We start from the raw sequence: 21,965 nt of genomic DNA, 5'->3' as shown, positions 1-21,965 counted from the left end.
AGCAGTGTAAAAAGGAGTAGAAGAAGGAAGAAAAGGCATGGAAGGAGGCACTTTTGCTAAAACATCCCAATCGGTAAGTGCCATATACTTTAGTTTTATAAATGCTAGGACCCATTTATGAGATGTGATATCCCCTTACTCTTAGCCATGCCCATTTTCTAGACAGTATTAACCCCTTCGGTACCAAACCACTTTTCACCTTAAATCCCAGGCCGATTTTAGCAAATCTGACATGTGTCACTATATGTGGTAATAACTTTGGAACGCTTTTACTTATCCAAGCCATTCTGAGATAGTTTTTTAGCGACAGATTGCACTTCATGACAGTCATAAATTTGAGTAAATTAATTTCACCTTTATTTTATAAAAAAAAATCCCAAATTTACCAAAAATTATAAATAGAAAAATGCAATTTCCAAAATTTAAATTTCTCGGCTTTTAAAACAGAAGGTGATACCTTATAAAATATGTATTACTTAACATTACCCATATGTCTACTTTATCTTGGCTTCATTTTAAATATGTCATTTTTTTTTTTTTAGGAAGTTAGAAGGCTTGGAAGCGAGTTTTCCAATTTTCGACAAAATTTCTAAAACCATTTTTTTAAGCTCCAATTCAGTTAGAAAGTGATTTTTGAGGGGCTTACATAATGGAAACCACCCATAAATGACCCCATTTTTGAAACTACACCCCTCAAATTATTCAAAGCTGATGTTACAAATTGTGTTAACCCTTGAGGTGTTCCACATAATGTGGTGAAAATAACCTTGCCACTGGGTTTTGGAGGGGCCTGGTTGCCAGCCTTTTGCCTCAGGATTATGGCCCATATACTAAAACTTTGTTTTCTCTCAGTGAAAAGACTTGTTTGTGTCTTTACTATGTGGTTCGGGAAATGGAATCTACCGAACAAACTACCGAACAAGACGCTTTCAACGAAAGAATGCACAGATGGATCAGTTCGTGAAATTTGTACATTATTTGAAGGAGAAGATAGACCAGCCGCACAGCCTAAATCTGTGGAACTGTTTTGGGCAGGAAAGCCATGCTTGCGGTTGGTCATATGTGACTTCCATGGAATTCGGAAACCCCTGATTTTTGGATATGTTGTTTGCCCAGATCAGAGCTATCCATGGATGTATAATTTATGGGGATATGTGGGGCTTTGTGGTGTTTTCTCTGTTTTGGGGAAAAAATTGTGTTTTCTGTCTGTGAGTGATTAAGTTAGCCCATTGTGTTTGTTAATTGTATCACAGGCAGAGCCCATTGCGTTTGTTAATTATATCACAGGCAGAGCCCATTGCGTTTTGTAATTGTATCACAGGCGGGGGGGGGGGGGTTGTGTACAATTGCTGGAAGTGTTTCCATACTGTAAATGAATGTGATTGGCTAATGTAAAAACTGTCTTAGTCTTTCACAAGGTCCCTTGCTGGAAGACCTGCATAAAAGACTGATATGTAGCCCCAATAAAGAGTTCCTGTTTTACCCTCAACATAGAGCCTTGTCTCATGTGTGTGGGGAAAAGGCTGCATCTACACTGGGGAATGCTATATACCTCCCTGTATACTTCCCTGGCTATAATACCCCCCCCAAAAAAAAAAATATATATATATATATATATACATATATATCTTTGTTTTGGGAAAAGGACACTTTTTGTTTTCACTTTTTCTTGTCCCACTCTGGGACCTCAACTTTTGGGGTTCTGATCCCCTTTATAATGCATTACAATACTTCTGCACTCTAATGCATTGGCTGTAAGTGTATTACACAGTGTAATAAACTTACAGCTTCCTGCCTGTGAGATCCAGGGGGCTGGATCTAGCATGCTCTCACAGAAGGCAGCCACGATGCCTAAGGAAGGAATCGGACTGCTTTCCCTGCCATCGGGTCCCAGTCACAGCAGCGCGAGGACCTGATGGGCACCCGCACCCGGCAGTAAAAGGGTTAATGCGCTGGCATCTGTGTTTTTACAGATGCCAGCGCATACAGCAGGGGTCCAGCTATCAGTGACTGCCGGATCCCTGCAGCTGATTGGGAGGGCGCAGCTCCAGCACCCAGCCAATCAGAGCCTTGTAGCTGTAAGGTGCTGGGATTTCAGCACTGTACATGTACAGAGCTGGTATCCTACGGGTTAAAAACTGTAGTAATAGGGGAAAAACAGCTAAAGTAAAAAAAATTCTGTGTAATGTTTCTTAGTACAACATGTAGCAAAACTAAGCTCATACTGCTCACTAAAATGGGTTTCCCAGGACTACAGCATTGATGGTCTATGCTCAAGGTGCTTATACACATAACCGCAAAGTAGGCCAAACTGATGACTATCTTATGTGTATGGGGGTGTGCCAATTTCAACATCAGATCAGTGAGGGTGCTGGGTGACAGTGAGGGTGTCGTGTGTTGCACCTCCAGTGACCTGATACTGATGACCTATCTACAGTACCTACAGTCTGGAAAACCCCTTTAAGTATCTTGCGGCCAACATACACCTTAAAGGTTCAAACAGGCATTGCATCTCGCCCAATGTATGCAACCAGGTCACACAAAACTCAAAGGCTGAGAATTATAACTCCAGTGCTGTGGCCTCTTCAGTCCAGCAATCAGCAGGGGTTTCAGCAGTCTGATTCTCACTAATTATCATTTTACATACACAGATGGCATTGCAGGATATTGGCTAGATGTGGCCAGTGTTATCTTGACTCTAGGCACGCCAGGATGGTCACTTTACTGTGATCTGCTTAATTACTGCAACATGATTTAGTTGCATTAACCAGTTAAGATAACGCTGACTACATCTGTATATGTGCTTAAAGTATTTGTTTAGTACAAGTCACTGAGGGCCTAGGCCAGGGGTGGGGAGCGGTGCGGCCAGCTCTTACTCTCCTCTCTGCAGCTAGCAAATTAATAAACTGCAGCAGCAACGCGTAAGTGAAGCGGTGGAAGGCTGGAACGAGGCGGAAGAGTGGAGAGGACTCAGAGCGCCAAGAGCGGGCACGTGACTCAGTCACTCCCTGCAGCTCCGCAGCCGCCGCCTCCTCCAGCAGAGAAGGCGAAGCTGCAGTGCTCATCCCCCGCCACCAGCCACCGATGTGCCAGCCCGCGACCCCACAACCCCATCTGTGAGTGTGTTTTTGTGTGATCTAATGTCCGCCCCCAGTCTTCTCAGTGACAACCCAACTGCCAGATTCATCAGACCGCAGGCTGGGTCTGTGGGGGCAGCAAGAAGTGGCGCAGCAAGCAAGGAGGACCTGCTTCCAGCTCCATAGTACATTTTAATGAATGTTAATGGTGGACAGCAGGGCAGGGCAGTAGGCCCTCAATCAGAGCAGCAGTGGCAGAGAGACTCACTGAGGCCAGCAACAGCCATTTTAGTCCGATTACAGCCGCTCTGCAGCTTTGGCCCTAATCTGACTGAACTGGCGGCTGCTGCTGGCCTCAGTCTCTCTGCCACCGCTGCTCTGGCTTTTTTTTCACAGGTGCCACTGCCCAGCACACCAAGTGTGTTTGAGCATGGGGCGGTCGTCTGAGCATGGGGCGGTCGTCTGAGCATGGGGCGGTCGTCTGAGAAATATTAAAAGACAAAGATTACCAGAAGTCTCACTAAAGCCGTCACACTACAGGTAGGAAAGGTGGTTTAAATATACTTTTAAATGTTTGAAAACTCAATTGCAGTAATACTATCGCGTGCACGCATATATTTGTGTAAATGTATAGCTTGTGGCTCCTGGCAGTCATACGTTTTGTTTTTTTTGGGCTCTTTGTGTCTGGCCTCATGCACAAGACCATATCTGTTTTGTGGTCTGCAAATTGCAGAATATGCATGCTGCCCGTATTGTATCCCGATTTTTTGAGGACCTGACAATGGGTCTGTGGTCCGCATTTTGCTTGTGCTTTCCGCGTCCATATGTCTGTTCCACTAAACGAAAAAAATAAATAAATAGGGGGATCATTTATGAAACTGGTGTAAAGTAGAACTGGCTTAGTTGACCATAGCAACCAATCAAAATCCACCTTTCATTTTGGACAGCTCCTTTGGAAAATTAAAAGTGGAATCTGATTGGTTGCTATGGGCAACTAAGCCAGTTGTACTTTACACCAGTTTGAGAAATGAACCCCTTAGGTCCACAAAATGCGGAACAAAGACCCATTGAAAACAATAGGTCCGCATAATAACACAGAAGGGACACGGACCGCATCCGAATTTTTCAAATCAGCAATTTGCGGACCACAAAACGGACACGGTTGTGTGCTTGGGGCCTAATTCACTAAATTTCACCCCAGTCACTATCCATAATGTGTTCCTCTTCACCTCCACTCGGACAGCAGACTTGCCCAGCAGCAAAGGTTCTGCAAAATTTTACAAGTCTTACCAGTGCTGAACACCGGAAATGGACAGAAATGGTTAAACTGAACCAAAAAAGTAACATTGATCTCTTTGCCAGTACTTACAACTGGTCATTAAGTCGGAGCATCACTCAATGGCAAATAAAACCACAAACCCTAGAAAATTAGACAAATTGCAGTGTTAATATCATCAGCCCCCCCCCCCCCCCCCCCCCCCCCCCGGGGAATGAGCAGAAATTAAAAGCAAAACACTTGGAATAATAAAAGGCCTGCACCTTAAGTAATAATGAATCTAATACTTGACATTCATCTCCCTAGAAAATAATAATAAGATAAACTTTTGCAAGGGCATCCCGAGCAGCCAATCCGCTTTTATTAATAATTTCCTGCTCCTATATTGGAAGCTCACATTATCTGGTCACAGTCACAGTAGACCTGCACAGATATTTAATAAAGCTGCCATTGGTAATCCTCTCTGATTACCTATAAGCTTCCAGCAGTAATACACACTGTGCTACAGCTCCGTAGAAGGACATCACACTGTCACCTGGTATGATGTTTGACAGCTTTTTCTGCAATATCAAGCTAGCACAAAATTGCTTTTTCCAAATCCATCCCTAGTTAATAACTGAAGGCAATAATGGTATTCAGCATGCGTAATATACTGAGAAGGCGAAATGAGGCGACGGAGAGAAAATGATTAAAGACTCACTATTATGAGGAGGAGATCAAACGCTGAATTTTCAAACCGACAACAATGGTTCAATTACAACATCATGCGGCGAGCGCTGCAAGTCTGCGCTGCAATTCTGAGGGACGCATGCACGCACACACAAGACGCGGGGAGAATGAGGGATGCAGTCTCATTTCAATGGAAACAAAGCAATATTTCAGATATTTAGGTGACAACCGCATGCACACCAATTCTCCCCTGAGCTGGCCATATCCATCGATAAGCTGTACAGCGTTGTACATTATCATGCTCCTCCATGCGGACAACCCAGTACAAGAGGGTTCAAGAGTTAATACATGGTTAATCGCTGTATGCAGAGAAGCTTGCTGCACACAGTACACAGCATTGCTGCACTCACTGCTGGCTTACTGCCATATTAAAGAGGACCTTTCACCGCTCCTGACATGCCTGTTTTAATAGCTTCATGCATTCCCCGTGTAATAACAGTTCTGGATCATCTATTCCTATGTCTGTATGTTGTGCCATTCCTGTATTATTTCTACTAGAAGTTATGAATGAATTGCTAAAAGTCTGCAGTAAGGGTATAGAGGGGAGGTAACCAGTTGAGGGTGTTTACCTTCACGGTCTCACTCTATCCAATCAGTGCTGCCATTTTCAGACTGTGCAGGTACACACCCCCAACTGGTCACCTCCCCTCCGTACCCTTACTGCAGACTGCTATCAATTCATTCATAACTTCTAGTAGAAATAATAAAGGATAATAAAGGAATGGCACAACATAGAGACATAAGACTAGATGCTCGAGAACTGTTATTACATGGAGAATGCATGAAGCTATTAAAACAGGCATGTCCGGAGCGGTGAAAGGTCCTCTTTAAACTGCTGTGGAAGTGGCTGCAGTTTAAAGGGATAAGGTATGTAAGGTATTAGAGGGATATCACTTATACAGTATGTAAGGTATTAGAGGGATATCACTTATACAGTATGTAAGGTATTAGAGGGATATCACATACAGTATGTAAGGTATTAAAGGGATATCATTTATACAGTACGTAAGCTATTAAAGGGATATCACATACAGTATGTAAGGTATTAGAGGGATATCACTTATACAGTATGTAAGGTATTAGAGGGATATCACTATACAGTATGTAAGGTATTAAAGGGATATCATGTATACAGTACATAAGCTATTAAAGGGATATCACTTATACAATACGTTATTAAAGGGATATCACATACAGTATATAAGGTATAGCTGAAGTACAACAAAGCTGAAAACCTGGATCTGTTTTGCTGATCTACATAGACTTAACATCAATGCTGCGAATGGTCTTTATGTATGGGATCTGATCATGCCAGGACAATGGGAATCTCTCCACACAAACATAACTCCTGGAGAATAATGTGGATTCCCAGTATGTTTTTTGAATTATGAAATACAGAATGGGATCCTCTGGATCAACTTGCAGGATAACAGGCTGAACTGGATGGACAGATGTCTTTTTTCAGCCTTACAATCTACATGTATAATACAATGTTTTACTATGTTAAAAATGAACAGAACATGTCAGTTTATTTTTATTTTTTAAGAGCTTATTACCTATCCTATATTTTGTTTTAGTGTAAACTTGAATTTCCACTAAAAAGAGAGACCTTTTCCTAGAACATTACAGTGTTCCATTCCTCATGTAAATCTATAAAGAAATTGAGTGTTACCATTCTCTTTTAGATCATATATGCTGGACATGGTGCTGACCACATTAGACTGTGTTGGGACACACCATTATGACAATGGGAATGTTAACCCTGCTTTCACACCTGAGCGTTTCTCAAACGCGCGTTTTTGTTGCGCGTTTTTATGCGCGTTCTTTGTAATAGTAAACGCGCGTTTGACGCGCGTTTGTGTGATTGACTGCAGTGTCCTATGGCCACAAACGCACGTCAAAACGCCCCAAAGAAGCTCAAGTACTTGTTTGAGCGTCGGGCGTTTTACAGCGCGTTCGTACGCGCTGTAAAACGCCCAGGTGTGAACCATTCCCATAGGGAAGCATTGGATTTCATGTCTTGAGCGTTTTACAGCGCGTTTGAACGCGCTGTAAAACGCTCAGGTGTGAACCCAGGGTTAGGGATAGCTAAGCTGAGTGTAATGATGCTTCTCACTAAGGCCTCATGCCCGTTGCCCGGCCGTGCCCGTATTGCGGCCCACAATATATGGGTCCCGGCCGAGTGCACACCGCATCACAGATGCAGACCCATCCACTTGCTTTCATGAGGTTTCTCTCCGTGCCTCTGCATCACAAAAAATAGAACTGGTTCTACATTTTTTCAGTGCAGACGGATCCATCTGCCGCAGCCACACAACGGCCGTGTGCATGAGGCCTAAAGGTCTTTACACGGATCGATTATCTGGCAAATTATCATTTGTATAAACTCTGTGTCTCAATTTGCCTGTGTGAAAGGCAACAGGGATCACAGAGTGAAATGCTTGTTCATCAGGTGATTGTGTCGTTCTGCTGGCACCTAAAATCATTGTTCCTGTGCAGCAGATGATGGTGTGCACGCAACTATGTGTTGCTTCTGAACAATGATTTCCTATGGGACAAGAGACCGATGTCTGGATCGCTTGTCCCCATACAGCAGAGGTGATCACCCGCCCTCATACCCACTGATAATCTGACAGTTATCGGGATCTTCTGCTTCGTTCCCCATGATCTGCCAGATCATCTGCAGGTGTTAAAGCACGCTTAGTGATCCATGGATTCATTCTGTAGAAAAAGTACTTTTAATCTATATGCAAACAAGCAATTAACTGCAGCTAGGGTGAACGCAAGACACTCTGTGAACCCTTCATCTTCCTCTGCCGGCCCCTCCATCTCCTTCTTGAGGGACAGCACTTAACTGCTCATTTGCATATGGAAAAAAAATGGATTAGTAAAATAAGGCTAAGGCCTTTTTCACACAAGCAATATGGATTGTGTCAGGAATTTTAAATTTTTTTTGTTTAAACTGTTTATTAGAGAAATGCAGAATCGGTACAATACAACTGACATCTTAAAAAGGTCAATATATAGATGATGTACATACAATATTCTGAAATAACAAAAAGTATGAAAAGTACAAACTGGGAGGATGGTTTGAGGAAGGAAAGAAAGGTGGGGGGGGGGGGGGGGGCGAGAGGTCCCATAATAATATATAGTATTATGTCTCTTAAGAAAAAGAGGAATCATTGGGAGAAGTTTCTGAATGTCTTACAAGGTGTCCATACTGCTTGGAACCATTTTGTCCTTCTCAATTCCCATCCTGCAATCTGTTCCATTCTATATTATATATATATTATCAGCCACTGCGAGTATGTCGGAGCATCCATAGATTTCCATTTGGTAGCTACCAAGATCCTGGCAGCGGCTAGAAGGAGAGAGAACAGTGTCCTCATTTGTCTGGTACATTTAACGTCTCCCAGGAGACCTAGTAGACAACATTTTGCAGAAGGTGTTATTTTAACCTTGCTTATATTAGCGAGTGTTGCACATATCTGTCGCCAGTAGGCTATTATATCAGGCGTTGCCACCATATATGTCGGAACGTGCCTGTTGCACGGGTCACACTGGGAAGAGAATATGAAGTTTTTGTGGTGTGTAATTATCTTATAAGAATTCTCCTGCAGCTTTACGCAGCTTTATGCAGCGTGACACTTTCGGCACGAATGAGAGGAGGTGTGCTATGTCTTTGGCTGAAAATTGGATGCCTAGGTCTTTCTCCCATTATATGTCTTGGGTCTGATCTGGGAAACCAAGCTGGTGTATATCACAGTAATTTTCTTTTTCGGTATTGTGCTAGATAGAGCCATTGTTTTAAACTGCGTTTTAGAAGTATGGGGAAAGGGTTTGCCCTTTCCTACATTACATTTAAGATGCATTTTATGTAGAAAGCTAAGTGGGTGTAGTCTGGTGTAAGATTTCCAGGGCTCCCGAAGGGACCCTGTTGTGTCTAGTAAATCTACCAATGGCAATGATATCCGTGAGCTTCCCTCAGACAATGTAGAGCTAAAGGCTGGAGTAGAGTTCCATAAGACATCTCCCACCTGTAGCACTGGAGGCATTGCTGTTGAGGAAAGCAATATTTTGGACAGGTTGGTATGCCAAATCTTAATGGTATATTGTTCAGCGTGTTGGTGTAGTGGATAATATCCTTTGGTAGGGAGAACAGATAAGCTTGCAGGGGTGGTTTCACATCTTCCGTCTCAGCCTGTATGTCGAACCTATCCTCCGTGGACCTGAGCCAGTCCAAACATCTCACCTCCTACCATGGACCGCCCTGTAATAAAGTGATCTGGGAGGCCCAGGTCGCCTAATCTGTTCGGCTGTATCAGTGTGGACTGAGGAAGACGTAGACGAGACTTACTCCAAAGGAATTTAAAAAAGTAGTGTTTTAGCTGTGTAAAAAAAAAAATCTTGGTAGGGGGATAGACAGAGTTTGCGTGTAATACAGTATTTTAGGTACTAAGATGGATTTAATTAGCGTGTGTCGCCCCAAACCAGGACGTGAAAGGGATTTCCCAGGCATCTATAGTGTTTTTTATGATCTGCGGGAGGGTTTGGAAGTTTTCTTTATATAGATTCAGAGAATCTGAGGTAAGGTTCACTCCCCAAAAATTTATGGACCTAGAGGATCATTGATACGGGGTATGCAGTTCAAGCTGTTTTTGTGTTTGTTGGTTTAACCGTAACGTGACAATTAGTACCTGCGAAATAGTGCTTGAATCGCCAGGAAGGCCTCTTCAGGGTTTCTAATGAGGACTAAAAGGTCATCAGCAAATGCTGCTAATTGGGGACATGACCCCCCTTAGATTCAGACCCTCAATCCTCTCATCCTGGTGTATTGCTTGGAAAAGCCATTCCACTGTCATAATAAATAGCAAGGTGGACAGGGGGCAGCCCTGTCGTGTTCCATTTCTTATAGAAAAAGCTGGAGATAAGATCCCATTTACAATCACTTGAGTAGTGGGGGTATCATACATAGCCATGGTGGCCCTTATAAACTGAGGGGGAACACCAAATTTAAGCAGGACTTGTTGCATAAATACCCAGTCAATACGATTGAATGCCTTTCCGGCTTCCGTGCCTAGATGGACTAATGGTATAGAGTGTCTCTTGGCACGGTGTATGAGTCTCACCAATTTGGGTAGTGTTCACTACCTGCCAGCCACAAAGCCCATTTGTTCCGCATGAATAAGTTACGACAAAAGCTGTTGGAGGCTTAGCGCAAGCATTTTGGCAGTTAATTTCAAGTCAGCGTTTAGTAAGGAGATGGGCCTGTAGCTGGCACAGGAGGCAGGGCCCTTCCCCTCTTTCGGCAGAATGGTGAATAAAGCCGATAACATTTGTGGTGGTAGTTGGTAATTATTTAGCGCCCCATTGCAAACTGCCAATAGTTTTAGCAGTAGCAGAGAGGAGAAGGTGCTATAATAGAGGGCAGTCTGTCTGGTCCTGGTATTTTATGGGGGAAGGGGGGTTGTTCTGAGAGCCTTTTCAAGCTCCTGCAAAGAAAAAGGCTGTATAAGAGATGTAGCCTGTGTGGGGGAGAGGGAAGGGAGGTGGATCTGGGAGAGCCAATGCTCTATTGTCTTCTCCCTCTCCTCAGTCTCCCGGGGGCCCTAAGATATCTGAGGTTATATAATGAGTGGTAATAGTCACTGAACCACGTAGCTATTTGTTCTGTAGACAGTAGCGTCTGGGAGGAAGCACTTTTAATGGAGTGGATATATGAATGCATTTTGCGTTTTCTGAGACTGGTCATCATAAATTTTGAAGCTTTGTTTTTCAATTCTGATCTCAACTGATTGAGGCGTTCCAGCACCTCATGGGAGGTACGCCTTTCATGGAGCAGCTCCAGTTCCTGTATCTGTCTCTGTAAGGTTATCACAGTGGCTTCCCTTTGTTTTTCAAGATGGGAACTTAGAGAAATAAGGTGGCCTCCTAGACCAGACCCGGAGACATGGAAGCACTCTCGTTGTAAAGGAAGTATTCTTCCAGGTGCTTCTGTATTACTTTTACATGTTCTGGATTGCTTAGCAGAGTCTCATCCAGCCTCCAAGTAAAGTGAGGCCTAGAAAGGGACGCCACCTCAATTGTCAGAAACACCGGGGCTTGATCAGATAGCAGTATGTTGTCTATTGAAGCCCGTGAGCATTTGGATAGCCAATGTGGAGGGACAAACAAGTAGTCTAACCTCTGGTAGGATATATTGGCTACCCAATAGAACGTGTAGTCTTTAGCTATTGGATGTAGTGCTCTCCAGGCATCAACAAGGCCTGCATTTGCTAGTTGCATCTTAATCTTTCGCAGAGCTGTCTGGGATACAGAGAAGGACCTTACTGATGTGTCTAGTGTAGGGTTTGAAGCAACATTAATGTCCCCTCCTAGGATTACTACTCCCTTAGTGTATCTAACAGGAGTTTTAATATCCTGCGCTTTTGTAGGGTAATGGGCGACAGGTTTTGAAAGAGTGAGATATCGGAATCTGCGAATGTAATGGATTGTTTGACCCTAAAAGCCTACAGTATTTGTTCTTTAGCTTGGAAACTAGCAAGGCAGCATATCACATCTCTCGGTGGGTCTCCTTGCTTTGGGGTGGCCATAAAGCTCTGTGTACTCTGTCCATAGTTAAGTCCGCCTCAGAGTCAGGGCCTAAAAGCATGGTGAAAAGTTCCCCAACTGATCCGCCTAAGGCGTCTATCCCAATAGATACAGGCAGGTCTTTTAACCGCAGATTATTTCAGTGGCCACGGTTATCCTGGTCCTCTACCAGATTATATAGCAGGTTGATATGAGCCTGCGTTCTATCAAGACTGTGTGAGACCGCCGCGTTATAGTTTACTATAGTGTCCTGGTGGCCCTCTAGTGAAATATAGTGTCCTAGTGGCCATCAACTCTTTCTTTATCTTGAGTTAGATCTCGCTTGAATTCGAGCAGGTCCTTGCGCAGAGGTGCTATGGTTTCAGAAAGAAGATCTTTCATAAATCCTCGAGAGACTGGTAGTTCATCTCTTGCTTGGTCTTCTTTCTGCTCACTGTCCCTGTCTTAATCTGCAGACTGCTCTGAGGCAGGAAGCGCTTCTGCTATCAGCGTCATCTTGGCTCTCTGTTTTCCAGCAGGTATGTTCTGTTTTTGGACAAATTTGTCCATATCTCCATGGCTGGACCCAGTTTTCAGTGGCCAAGGGGTGTCTCTGTATCTATCCCATGTGGATTTGTACTGCTTTTTATGCTTGTTCCCACTCAGCCCTGAGCAGAGCTCACAGCGCCATGTGCATCTCACTCTGTTGCCAGGCTCCTCCCTCCAAAACTGATGGTTTTGCAGGCAAGTTGAATCAGTATTTTCTAAGATTGTGTTCAGTGTGTTTTTTCTGTCTGGATTGTATCCGGTTACATAGTTAATACGGTTGAAAAAAAGACATAAGTCCATCAAGTTCAACCAAGGGACAGGTGGTGACGTGAATCCCAATGCCGTTTTGCATGCGTTTTTCCGCCCCGTCAAGAAAAACTGAAGAACAATCTACATCTCCCAGCAACCATCAGTAAAAAAACGCATGGTATCCCGATGCCATTCGTTTTTTCACAGAAGCCTATTACACAATATAGAACACGCTACGTTTTCTCCTGAACGCAGAGATGATGCATATGTAATGAACGGGTCAGGATTCAGTTCGGATGCTATTCGCTCACTACACGCATCACATTCAGATGTAAAGCTCTCTTGTGTGAAAGAGCCCTAAGTAAGAGGTACCATTACATTCAGCTGAGTTAGTCCTCTAAAGCATTGTGCCTGGTTTACCAGTGAATTTCCGGGTGAAGGATTCCCTTTAACACTAGTAGTCGATTTTTTCATACATTTGTAGGAGGAATTAAAGAGAAATGTCACAATATAAAGCTCTGTGCTGTTATTTCATGAGGAATTCTAAATCATAAATTAATATCTTTTTCTGCATTGAACACCATTGATTGTGCTTTATAATGCATTTCATAGCTAACGATGGAGAGTTAAAGGGGTTTTCCAAGACTTTTATACTGATCACAGGGGTCCTGCCGATCAACTGTTTCAGAGGCAGCTGTACTCGTAGTTGCACAGCGCCTTCTCAATGCTTTCCCTAGGCCAATGACGATACGTTCATCTGTCACATGGCCTAGGAGCAACTCAACCCCATTGAAGTGAATGGGACTGAGCTATGATACCAAGCACAGCCGCTATACAATGTATGGTGATGTGCTTGGTCAGCTGAGAGAAGGCCTTGGCGGTACTGCGAACGCCGATGCATTCTCAAACAGCTGATCGGCAGGGGTCCTGGGTGTCCAACCCCCACTGATCAGATACTGACAACCTATCCAGATAATAAGTCATCAGCATAAAAGTCTCGGAACACCGCTTTGAGAACTATAGAGATGATTTATTACTTATGAGTTGATGTTGTATTTTGTTAGTTTCTGTACAAATATTGGCTTGTGTGGTGTTGATATAAGCCTGGGGGCTTTACCAGCAGACCCTGACCTAATAACCATACAAGTTCATTAAAAGATTATAATAATGGTGCTGTATGGAGACCAAAATTAGGTTCAGCTTCATACAAAATAAGTAGCAGCAAATAGGACTTCATTATGTTTTCCAGATAACACAGGGTGGATAGTATCCCTAATGTGATCACTCCAAATGAGAGATCCTTTATATCACATAATAAACATTTTAATTTCATTTGTGAAAATGTCATAAAACTTTCATTAACTGTGAATTTTAAACACATTTCTATTTAATCACATAATAAACAAGTGTTTTGGCGTGCTGCTTCTGACAAGTCCAGATGTGAGTTCACTGTCAGTTGTGTGCCTCTAAAAATGTAGAAGATAATCATTTCTGTGTTACAGGGTTGTATTATCTAGTGACGTGCAGTATTTGTGGTCGAAAGGCAATCTGTACCAAAAAAAAACATCCCATAATGTCCCAAAATCAAGACTTGATAGGACCCAAGGTGCCACAGAAGGCGTATAATTTATAAAAAGGTGCAGGCCTCGTCAAAAATGACATGCCTACTCTGAGAGTCCGTGTGCCAAAATAAAGGCTCATGCCCACAAACGTAAGGGCTCCGTGCCCGTATTGTGGCCTTTGTGCTGCCGTTGCGCACCCAGTGACTTGAATGGATCTACATCTGCAAAATATAGCCAAAGATAAGACATATCTTATCTTTTGCCGCATCTTGCGGATCACGGACCCACTCAAATCAATGGATCCGCATCGGCAGCACGGAGTGCACACAGTCGATGCCCATGCAGACTTAACATTTGTAGGCATGAGCCCTAAGATTTTTGGCAACTTGGAGCTGCTGTAAATTTCAGTTGTTTTTTACGCTAGTTTTGGAGAAAACAATGATGAATGAGCTAAGGGTTATGGCCCTGCCCTCGAACATGACCTCTTTTCATAAACGTGGCGAGGACGGGGTAAAATGGCAGTTGCAAATAAAGTCGCAATGACATTGAAAAAGTAGCAAAACAAAGGTTTTTTGACTTTTTTTTTTTTTAAGCCAAATAGTCACGTAGTGGGAAATAATGAATTTTCCCCTAGATGCGCCAAGCTGTGCCAAAATTGCATCAGAATGCGCTAAACTTGCATGCATTTTACAACAAGGTACAGTCACGTTAATAAATGTGGGCCACAGTATAATTCACCTTCCATGAGCCTTTATTTAAAGGGAACCTGTCATGTGGATATTTGATTATAATCTAACAAATTATATACAATCATTAACTACTAAAAAGCACCTTAGATGTATTCACTTACTGGTGTGACAGATGGTTACCTCATAATATACACACAAAGATGCCGCATGCTAATGAGCTGATTCGAGTCCGGCGTGAGGTCATCGAGTCCAGCGTATATTTAATTCAGAGCTATAGCCACTCCCCTGCCCACCTGCTGCTGATTCCTATGGAAAAAAAACTGTCATTCAGCAGCAGTTGGGCGGGGAGAGTCAGGAGCTCATGAATATTCATGACTCATCATTATCAGCTGGAGCTTTTCAATACAAGATGTTGGTAGATTGACTGGGTCAATTAAAGAAAGTGACCCAGCATTTTGCTAAGTGAATCAGTCACTTATTTATGTTGCCCTTAGTTAGGACACCATAAAACTGGTGACAGGTTCCCTTTAAAGCACCCTAACCCCTTCAGCGGTACCTCTGGTAAGAAGGGTGCAACAGAGGAATCTGGGGACACAAATTAGCTAGGTTGGACTACAAAATTTAATTGTGTCACATGATACTACTTTGTGCCACCGCATACTATTGTGTGATACAAAATAGGATTTTTGAGGAAAACAAGTGTTATTACCAGGCAGGATGCAGGGATTGAAAAAAGAACCTGAGCACAAACATCAGGAGATGTGGCCTGTGCATGCAGAAAACACACAGAGAAAAATGTAACGACACATCGAACGTTCAATCCTATCTGGCGGTACAGAAAAGAGCCATTGTTAAGCTTCATGCACACGACCGTACGTATTTTTTTCAGTCCACATTTTCACTGGCCCAATAGTAGAAATGCCTTTTCTTATCCGTGAACTGGACAAGAATAGGACATGTTTTATAATTTGAGGGATGGACATGCAAAGGACAAGAAGCAATGAATGGGTCTGCATCCGAACTGCAAAATAATTTGGACTAGAGGCGGACCAAGAATAACCAAGAATACAGTCATGTGCACGAGGCCTAATCTGCCTTCAGTTATTAAAATGTCTTGTCCCTCTGAGCTTAGGAGTGCAGTGAGTGGTCCTATTCAGTAATTAACAGCCATATTTTTATATACTGGCCACTGGACTACTAAACCCAAAATCAGCTGACAAGTTATACCAAATCTTTTCCCACAAAACTAAAGATCAAACTCTTTTTGCTCTATAGCATGCTGCCTGCAGATCCAACTGAATATTTGAAGGGATTTTCCAAGATGCCACACAATCCTGTGGGGGCCAGCACCTCTGGGATCACGTGCTGGACATTCGGCATGTGATCCCAGCCTGGGATTAGAACTGGCAGCGTGTGTGAGCCTGAATATCTCGCTAGCGCTTTAGCAGGAGATTCAGACTCATGCATGCGCTGCAGGTTGGGGCCATGTGGCTGGTACCCTGGTGTTAGCTGCCAGATACATGCTTTTACCTCTTATATCATGTTCTAATGATATTGTACTAAGATACTGTTGTGGCCACCAAGGCACATCTGCATTTAGAGTTGCTACCACCTGGGACGTTGCATGAAATGCGCCTCAGGAGCCAGATATGGGTCCCAAGCCGCTGGGTATGAAAGACTGTTCGGGAAAGTTCTAATAAATAAGCATAGAAACAGAATAAAAGCATAATGGCAGGAGCTGAACAGGAGCCAGGTAAGGATAAGGGGCTGGGGATGGGGAGGGGGGTACAAAATCTCTTAAATAAACAACTGTCACATACTGAGAAGCAGTGGATGGGGAGGAATTCCAAGAGTTCCTCCACATTTCTTGCATCGATATTAAGATAAAATAATATACTTTCTGTGATTTGTCAAGGGAAACGTTTACCTCGCTCCATAGGAAAACACACAAATCAATAAAGAAATGATTAATATGCTATAATGTAGCTTAATGTTGGCGTCTCCACCAGAACTCTTCAGATGCTCAGAACAGAGCCATAAAACATTTCTTCAAATAACAGTATTCACAATCTGGAAAATATCCTTCTGGGGGAGTTTATACATCTGATGGACGACATAAGCGCTAGCACTTTCTGTATGCAAGAAATACCGTATAATTACGTACAGCGTCTAATAATCCACTTGCTACCCTAGGTCTCAGAGGGCTGAGAGGGGCCTCGACGCTATCTCCATGGGAAGATAAAGAACACCGAAATCCATGATTTACACAAAACCAGAGCACAACTCATCATGAAATCGCAATGTGTTATTTGCAGTTTTACACAGGACAGCAGGTAATCCCCGAGTTTTGTACATGGTGCACAAACAGCAAATCCCCAAGCAGGCTATGCACACGTTTGCGTTGGAGGCTCCATAATGGTTTCTGTCAGATTTGATGGCAACAATGATGTCTTTTTAGACTGACTGATCACCAGGCCAATTATTGGGGGTGAGTATTTGTAGAAATGCTAGTTCCAGATTCCTGCCCTGTATAAAGGCGTCTCTGGTCATCGGGTGATTGTATATTGCGGCCGGCACCAAACATCGCTGTTTATAGGCAGCAGATCTTCCTGTGTAACAGGGGATCTGCTGCCCAGAAACAATGAACCACTGATAGCAATGGCTTATAGTGCGAGCCTGAGGGAGACACTGTGCTGTGAGGTACAGAACCCAAATAATACTATTGCTAAGTTATAAAATATAATTTATTCTGAAGCAGTAATTATGATATTAGCTAGTGTATCACTGAGATATAAGGTACAAAGTATTACAAGTAGCGATCTCTTGGCTTTCTGAAGAACTAATAGGCGGCATCCTCATGATCAGGGTGCAAAACGCCTGCTAACTTCGAGAACTCGAAAGCTGTGTTTAATTAGTTGACATATGATGGCCTTTCTCTCTTTCCATCATGTTTTCATCAAACCTGAATCACCATGGTACAGGCTGCAATTTCAAGGACTGTACTGTAATTCCACTATAATGTCAGTCAATCTGCTTCTGTCTATTCCATCTGCCTGTCCCTATAATATACTGTACCAACAAAACATAGCATGAATTGAATAAAGAAAATTGCTACCATACCTTAAGGGGACAGTAGGCAAGCGTGAAGAGTATTGGGAATGAGTGACATGAAGCTTCTGTTAAAGTGTTACAAGAACGGAAAAAAACTGGGCCAAGAAGTAAAAGAAAGTATCTGCAAGATCCTAAGATAAAAACAATACTCATGGCCAACATACACAATGATGGAAAGCAAAGGTTCACCATGGAAATGTTTTATTAATCTTAGCAAGTATTAAAGTGTTTTTTTTTTTTGTTTTGTTTGTTTGTAATTGCAGGCCTACCCAGGATATGGCCATCATTATCTTATTGGTGGGGGTTCGACAACCTGCACTCCCACCAATCAGCTGTTTTAGGATAGCTCAGGTACTGGAGGTTGACAGGATGAGGTGGCTACAGCTATCTCTGTATACACACTTACAAAGAGAATGCTATCAATCACTGATAACACCTATCCCCAAGTAGAAATATCAGTGACTGACAAATATCTCTGTATACACAGTTACGCAGAAAATGCTATCAATTTCTGATAACACCTTCCCTCTGTACAACTATCAGTGACTGACGGCTACCTCTGCATACACACTTACACAGAGAATACTATCAATTACGGATAACAACTTCTCTCTGTTCAACTATCAGTGACACACTTACACAGAGAATACTATGAATCACTAATATTACTTCTCTCAGACAGCTATCAGTGACAAACAGCAATCTCTGTATACAAACTTATACAGAAAATACTATCACTCACTGATATCACCTCCCCCATGTACAACTATCAGTCACTGACAGCTATAACTGTATACACACTTACACAGAGAATACTATCTATTACTGATGAAACCTCCCCTGTGTACAACTATCAGTGATTGACATATCTATGTATACACACTTACACAGCAAATGCTATCAATCACTGTTAATACCACCCTCCTGTACAATTGAAGTTATAAAATGCAGAGATATAAATGAATAACTTACAAGTTTTAATGAATCTTTACCACAAAACTATATATCAATCTGTTCATTCATCCTGCTCTGTAGCACACTGCCTGCATATTGCACTGCATTTTGTGGTGACAGGTCCCTTGTAAGGATTCAATGCTTTTTATACAATAAAATGGTTCAAGGGGTAAAAACTTTTTATAGGCATTCTATGACTCCTATGATGTTATTCTGGGATTTATTATCGCACAAAAAATCTGCTGCGTTTACGTTTCTGTTCCATTTTTTCGTATGGCATGTACAGTAATTACATAGAAAAAATTGGGCTGGACATAAAATTCTTAATAGATAGTTCCGCAAAAATGGAACGGATACGAAAGCCATACGGATGCATTTTCGTATGTGTTCAGGTTTTTTTTTGCGGACCCATTGACTTGAATGGAGCCTGATTTGTGGGTAATAATAGGACATGTTCTATCTTTCAACGGAATGGAAAAACGGAAACAGAATGCATTCCGTTTTTTTTTTTTTTTTTGCGGAACCACTGACATGAATGGTTCCATATACGGACTGCAAAACACCCCGTAAACGAAAAAAAAAAACGAAAAAAAAAAAACGGTCGTTTGAAAGAGGCCTAAGACTAGTTTTACATTTGCGGCTAGAGATATGGCAGGCTGTTACCGCCTCTGGAGTTCTCTGGATCCGACATTGTCAGGTGGTACAGGAGTGCCCACCGCCACATTATCATAATGGAGTCTGATGGTGTTCTGGCAGCTACCTGGCAAAATACTAAGAATCGGGCGGATAAAAACTGCTGATGTTTTCACTGCCTGTCAATCAAAGTGCAGAGGGCACGGTAGTTGCACAGAGCTGAGCCTCTATGTGTAATGGCAAAGTTGCTCCCAGAGGCTCATTTGCATATATTAAAACATGATTTTTCACAGCAGTGCGGGCACATAAGAACATGGGACCAACACAGATGTCTTTAGCTGGCAAGTGCACATGGAACAGGTCAGCCAGTGTCATAGGTACAAAACTGCTGACAGATGTCCTTTAAGGTGAATTTCTTAATTGAACCAGAGAGTTGCTTTAATTTTAAAAGCATCACAAATTCCCCAGTTTTAACGCTAGGCTTCTTCCGGGTATTTATAGAAGACAAAGTAAGACACTCCTTACTTTTAGTAAAAGGCTATGCCTGGAATCGAGTCTTAGTTGTAATCACTCCAATAAGAAGACAGTGTACATAGAAGTAAAAATAAGATCTGCCAACAGTACCTACAGCCTTCTTGTTCGCAATTTCTAAGAAGCAAAACATTTATTTTTTACTACTGCAGAGATTAAAACCAAACTTTAAATTTTTGGATTTTGGATTTTTCCGCCCCACATTTCAAAAGCCATAACTTTTTCATTTTTTTGTTCACACAGCCAAATGACGGCTTATGTTTGTCGAGAAAAGATGCATTTTTACCATGTCTTGTATTGAAAAACTGCGCTAACAATGACATAATGGCGTTATTATGCAGCTCAATATGATTACGGCGATACCAAACTTGTATAGTTTTTATTTTGTTTTATTATTTTTTTTTCAAAGTAAAAAAAAAAAAGTAACAAAATTTTCTTTGCATCGCCATTTTCTGACAGCCATACTGCAGAAGGTACATCTTAAGAAATGACTGCAAGTCAGCTCTCATTTTTCATACAATTAGAAGTGTTGCTCTGTGTGTCTCATTACAATATTACGATTCTCTGAGGCCTGAAAACTTTTCTTATTAAGTAATGAAAACACTGCATGGTCTAAAATCACAAGAGGTCAGGAGTTAAAAGCAAATTGTCTTGACTTTACAGAAAAAAAGTTACAATTACGAGTCATTAAGGTCCCAGTATCAGCTCAAAAAGTAATGATGAAACAGGCTTGCTCCCTTGAACATCTTGTATTACTTAACCCCTTCAAGACCACGAGTTGTAACTCTAGAAGGGAACAATAAATCTTTGAAGCCACGGGAGAGAAATGTAATCTTAATGGTTTCAGTCACGAGGAACATTCAAGCAAGCTCCCAAACTTTTATGCAACCTTTGTAGCTCCTAATTAGATAACAGATGGAGGATCTCCTAACCATCTATGCAGAAAAGTCCACTAGGTTCAAAAACAAGAAAGTGTTTTTCATTTTTGGAAACTTTGATAGAATGATTGCAAACATTTGCCTATGGAAGAGTTACCTCCTCTTTGGTACTTCTGTGCTGAAGCTTCAACAATTCGGCTTTGGATTCTTGCTTTAACCCCGAAAGTTCTTCCTTCAGCCTTTTGACTTCAGCACTGAGAACGGAGTTCTCTTCTGTCTTCACATTTAGCTAGAAATAGGATAAAGTACCATTAATTGTCCCATAAAAAAAAAAAAACTTCTCTGTGCTACTGTCCTTCATACTGATTTCATGTAACCAATTGTTCTGTAATAAAAATAATGTAACTACAGTGCCTGTTCAAAAAAAAGGTGACCGATTTTTTTTTTTTTGTGGACAAAAATTGCACCAGTTTCACAGAAAGGTCACGTGGATGTATCTAACTAGAATTGTTCCAGTTACAGGGTATTTCAGTAAGAACACATTATCCGCTGGACTATTTATTACCCCTACTCACTGACTTTTAGGTCGAAGGAGGTCAGATTTCTGGGAACCCCAATGATGACAGGAATGGTGGATTCCCTGTCCCCTATCCACAGGACAGGTGATAACTATCAGATCGTGGGGGTTCTACCGCTGGAACAAGGGGTACGGGGCCCCTGTTCTAGTGATTGGTGGGGTTCCAGCGATGGGAATCCCACCAATCTGATAGTTACCCATTTAACCATTTGCAGCTTCTCTCAATTCTTTAGCTTTTAACTTCAGGGGATATTTCCCCTAATCCTCGACCACCTGCTTCAGCTGCTTGCAAACCTTTACCCACCACACATACAAACCCTGTCAATCTCCCATCTCCTCATAGATAGTAAGCTCTTGTGAGCAGAGGCCTCATTCCTTTTGTTTTAATTGTTGGCTTGTTTCTATATAATGTATGCTTTATACATCTTTGTACATGAACCCTTTAATTGTAAAGGGTTGCAGAATATATTGGCACTATATATTATTATGGTTCTGCCGTCAAACAGGGCTCTTAAAGAGGGCCTGTCAAGTTCCTTACAGAAGTGCATACCTCTGCAGCTGCCTAAACTCTGACTCCTGC

The 21,965-nt window shown here is 42.2% G+C and overlaps 1 protein-coding gene across 2 annotated transcripts in view; it reads right to left on the bottom strand.

Moving 5' to 3' along the window:
- The window catches only part of LOC122939589 (polyamine-modulated factor 1-binding protein 1-like), a 340,683-nt gene that overhangs the window by 179,083 nt on the left and 139,635 nt on the right, over positions 1–21,965 (bottom strand). For both annotated transcript variants that reach the window (XM_044295697.1, XM_044295698.1), the window contains exon 18: positions 20,966–21,097. In XM_044295697.1, coding sequence (XP_044151632.1) covers positions 20,966–21,097 — 132 coding nt within the window. The remainder of the gene's footprint in view (positions 1–20,965; positions 21,098–21,965) is intronic.

This window comes from Bufo gargarizans, chromosome 5 (assembly GCF_014858855.1).
Source record: "Bufo gargarizans isolate SCDJY-AF-19 chromosome 5, ASM1485885v1, whole genome shotgun sequence".
NCBI lineage: Eukaryota > Metazoa > Chordata > Amphibia > Anura > Bufonidae > Bufo > Bufo gargarizans.
Note: the sequence above shows the minus strand (reverse complement) of the source record. Positions and strands in the feature narration are given on the sequence as shown.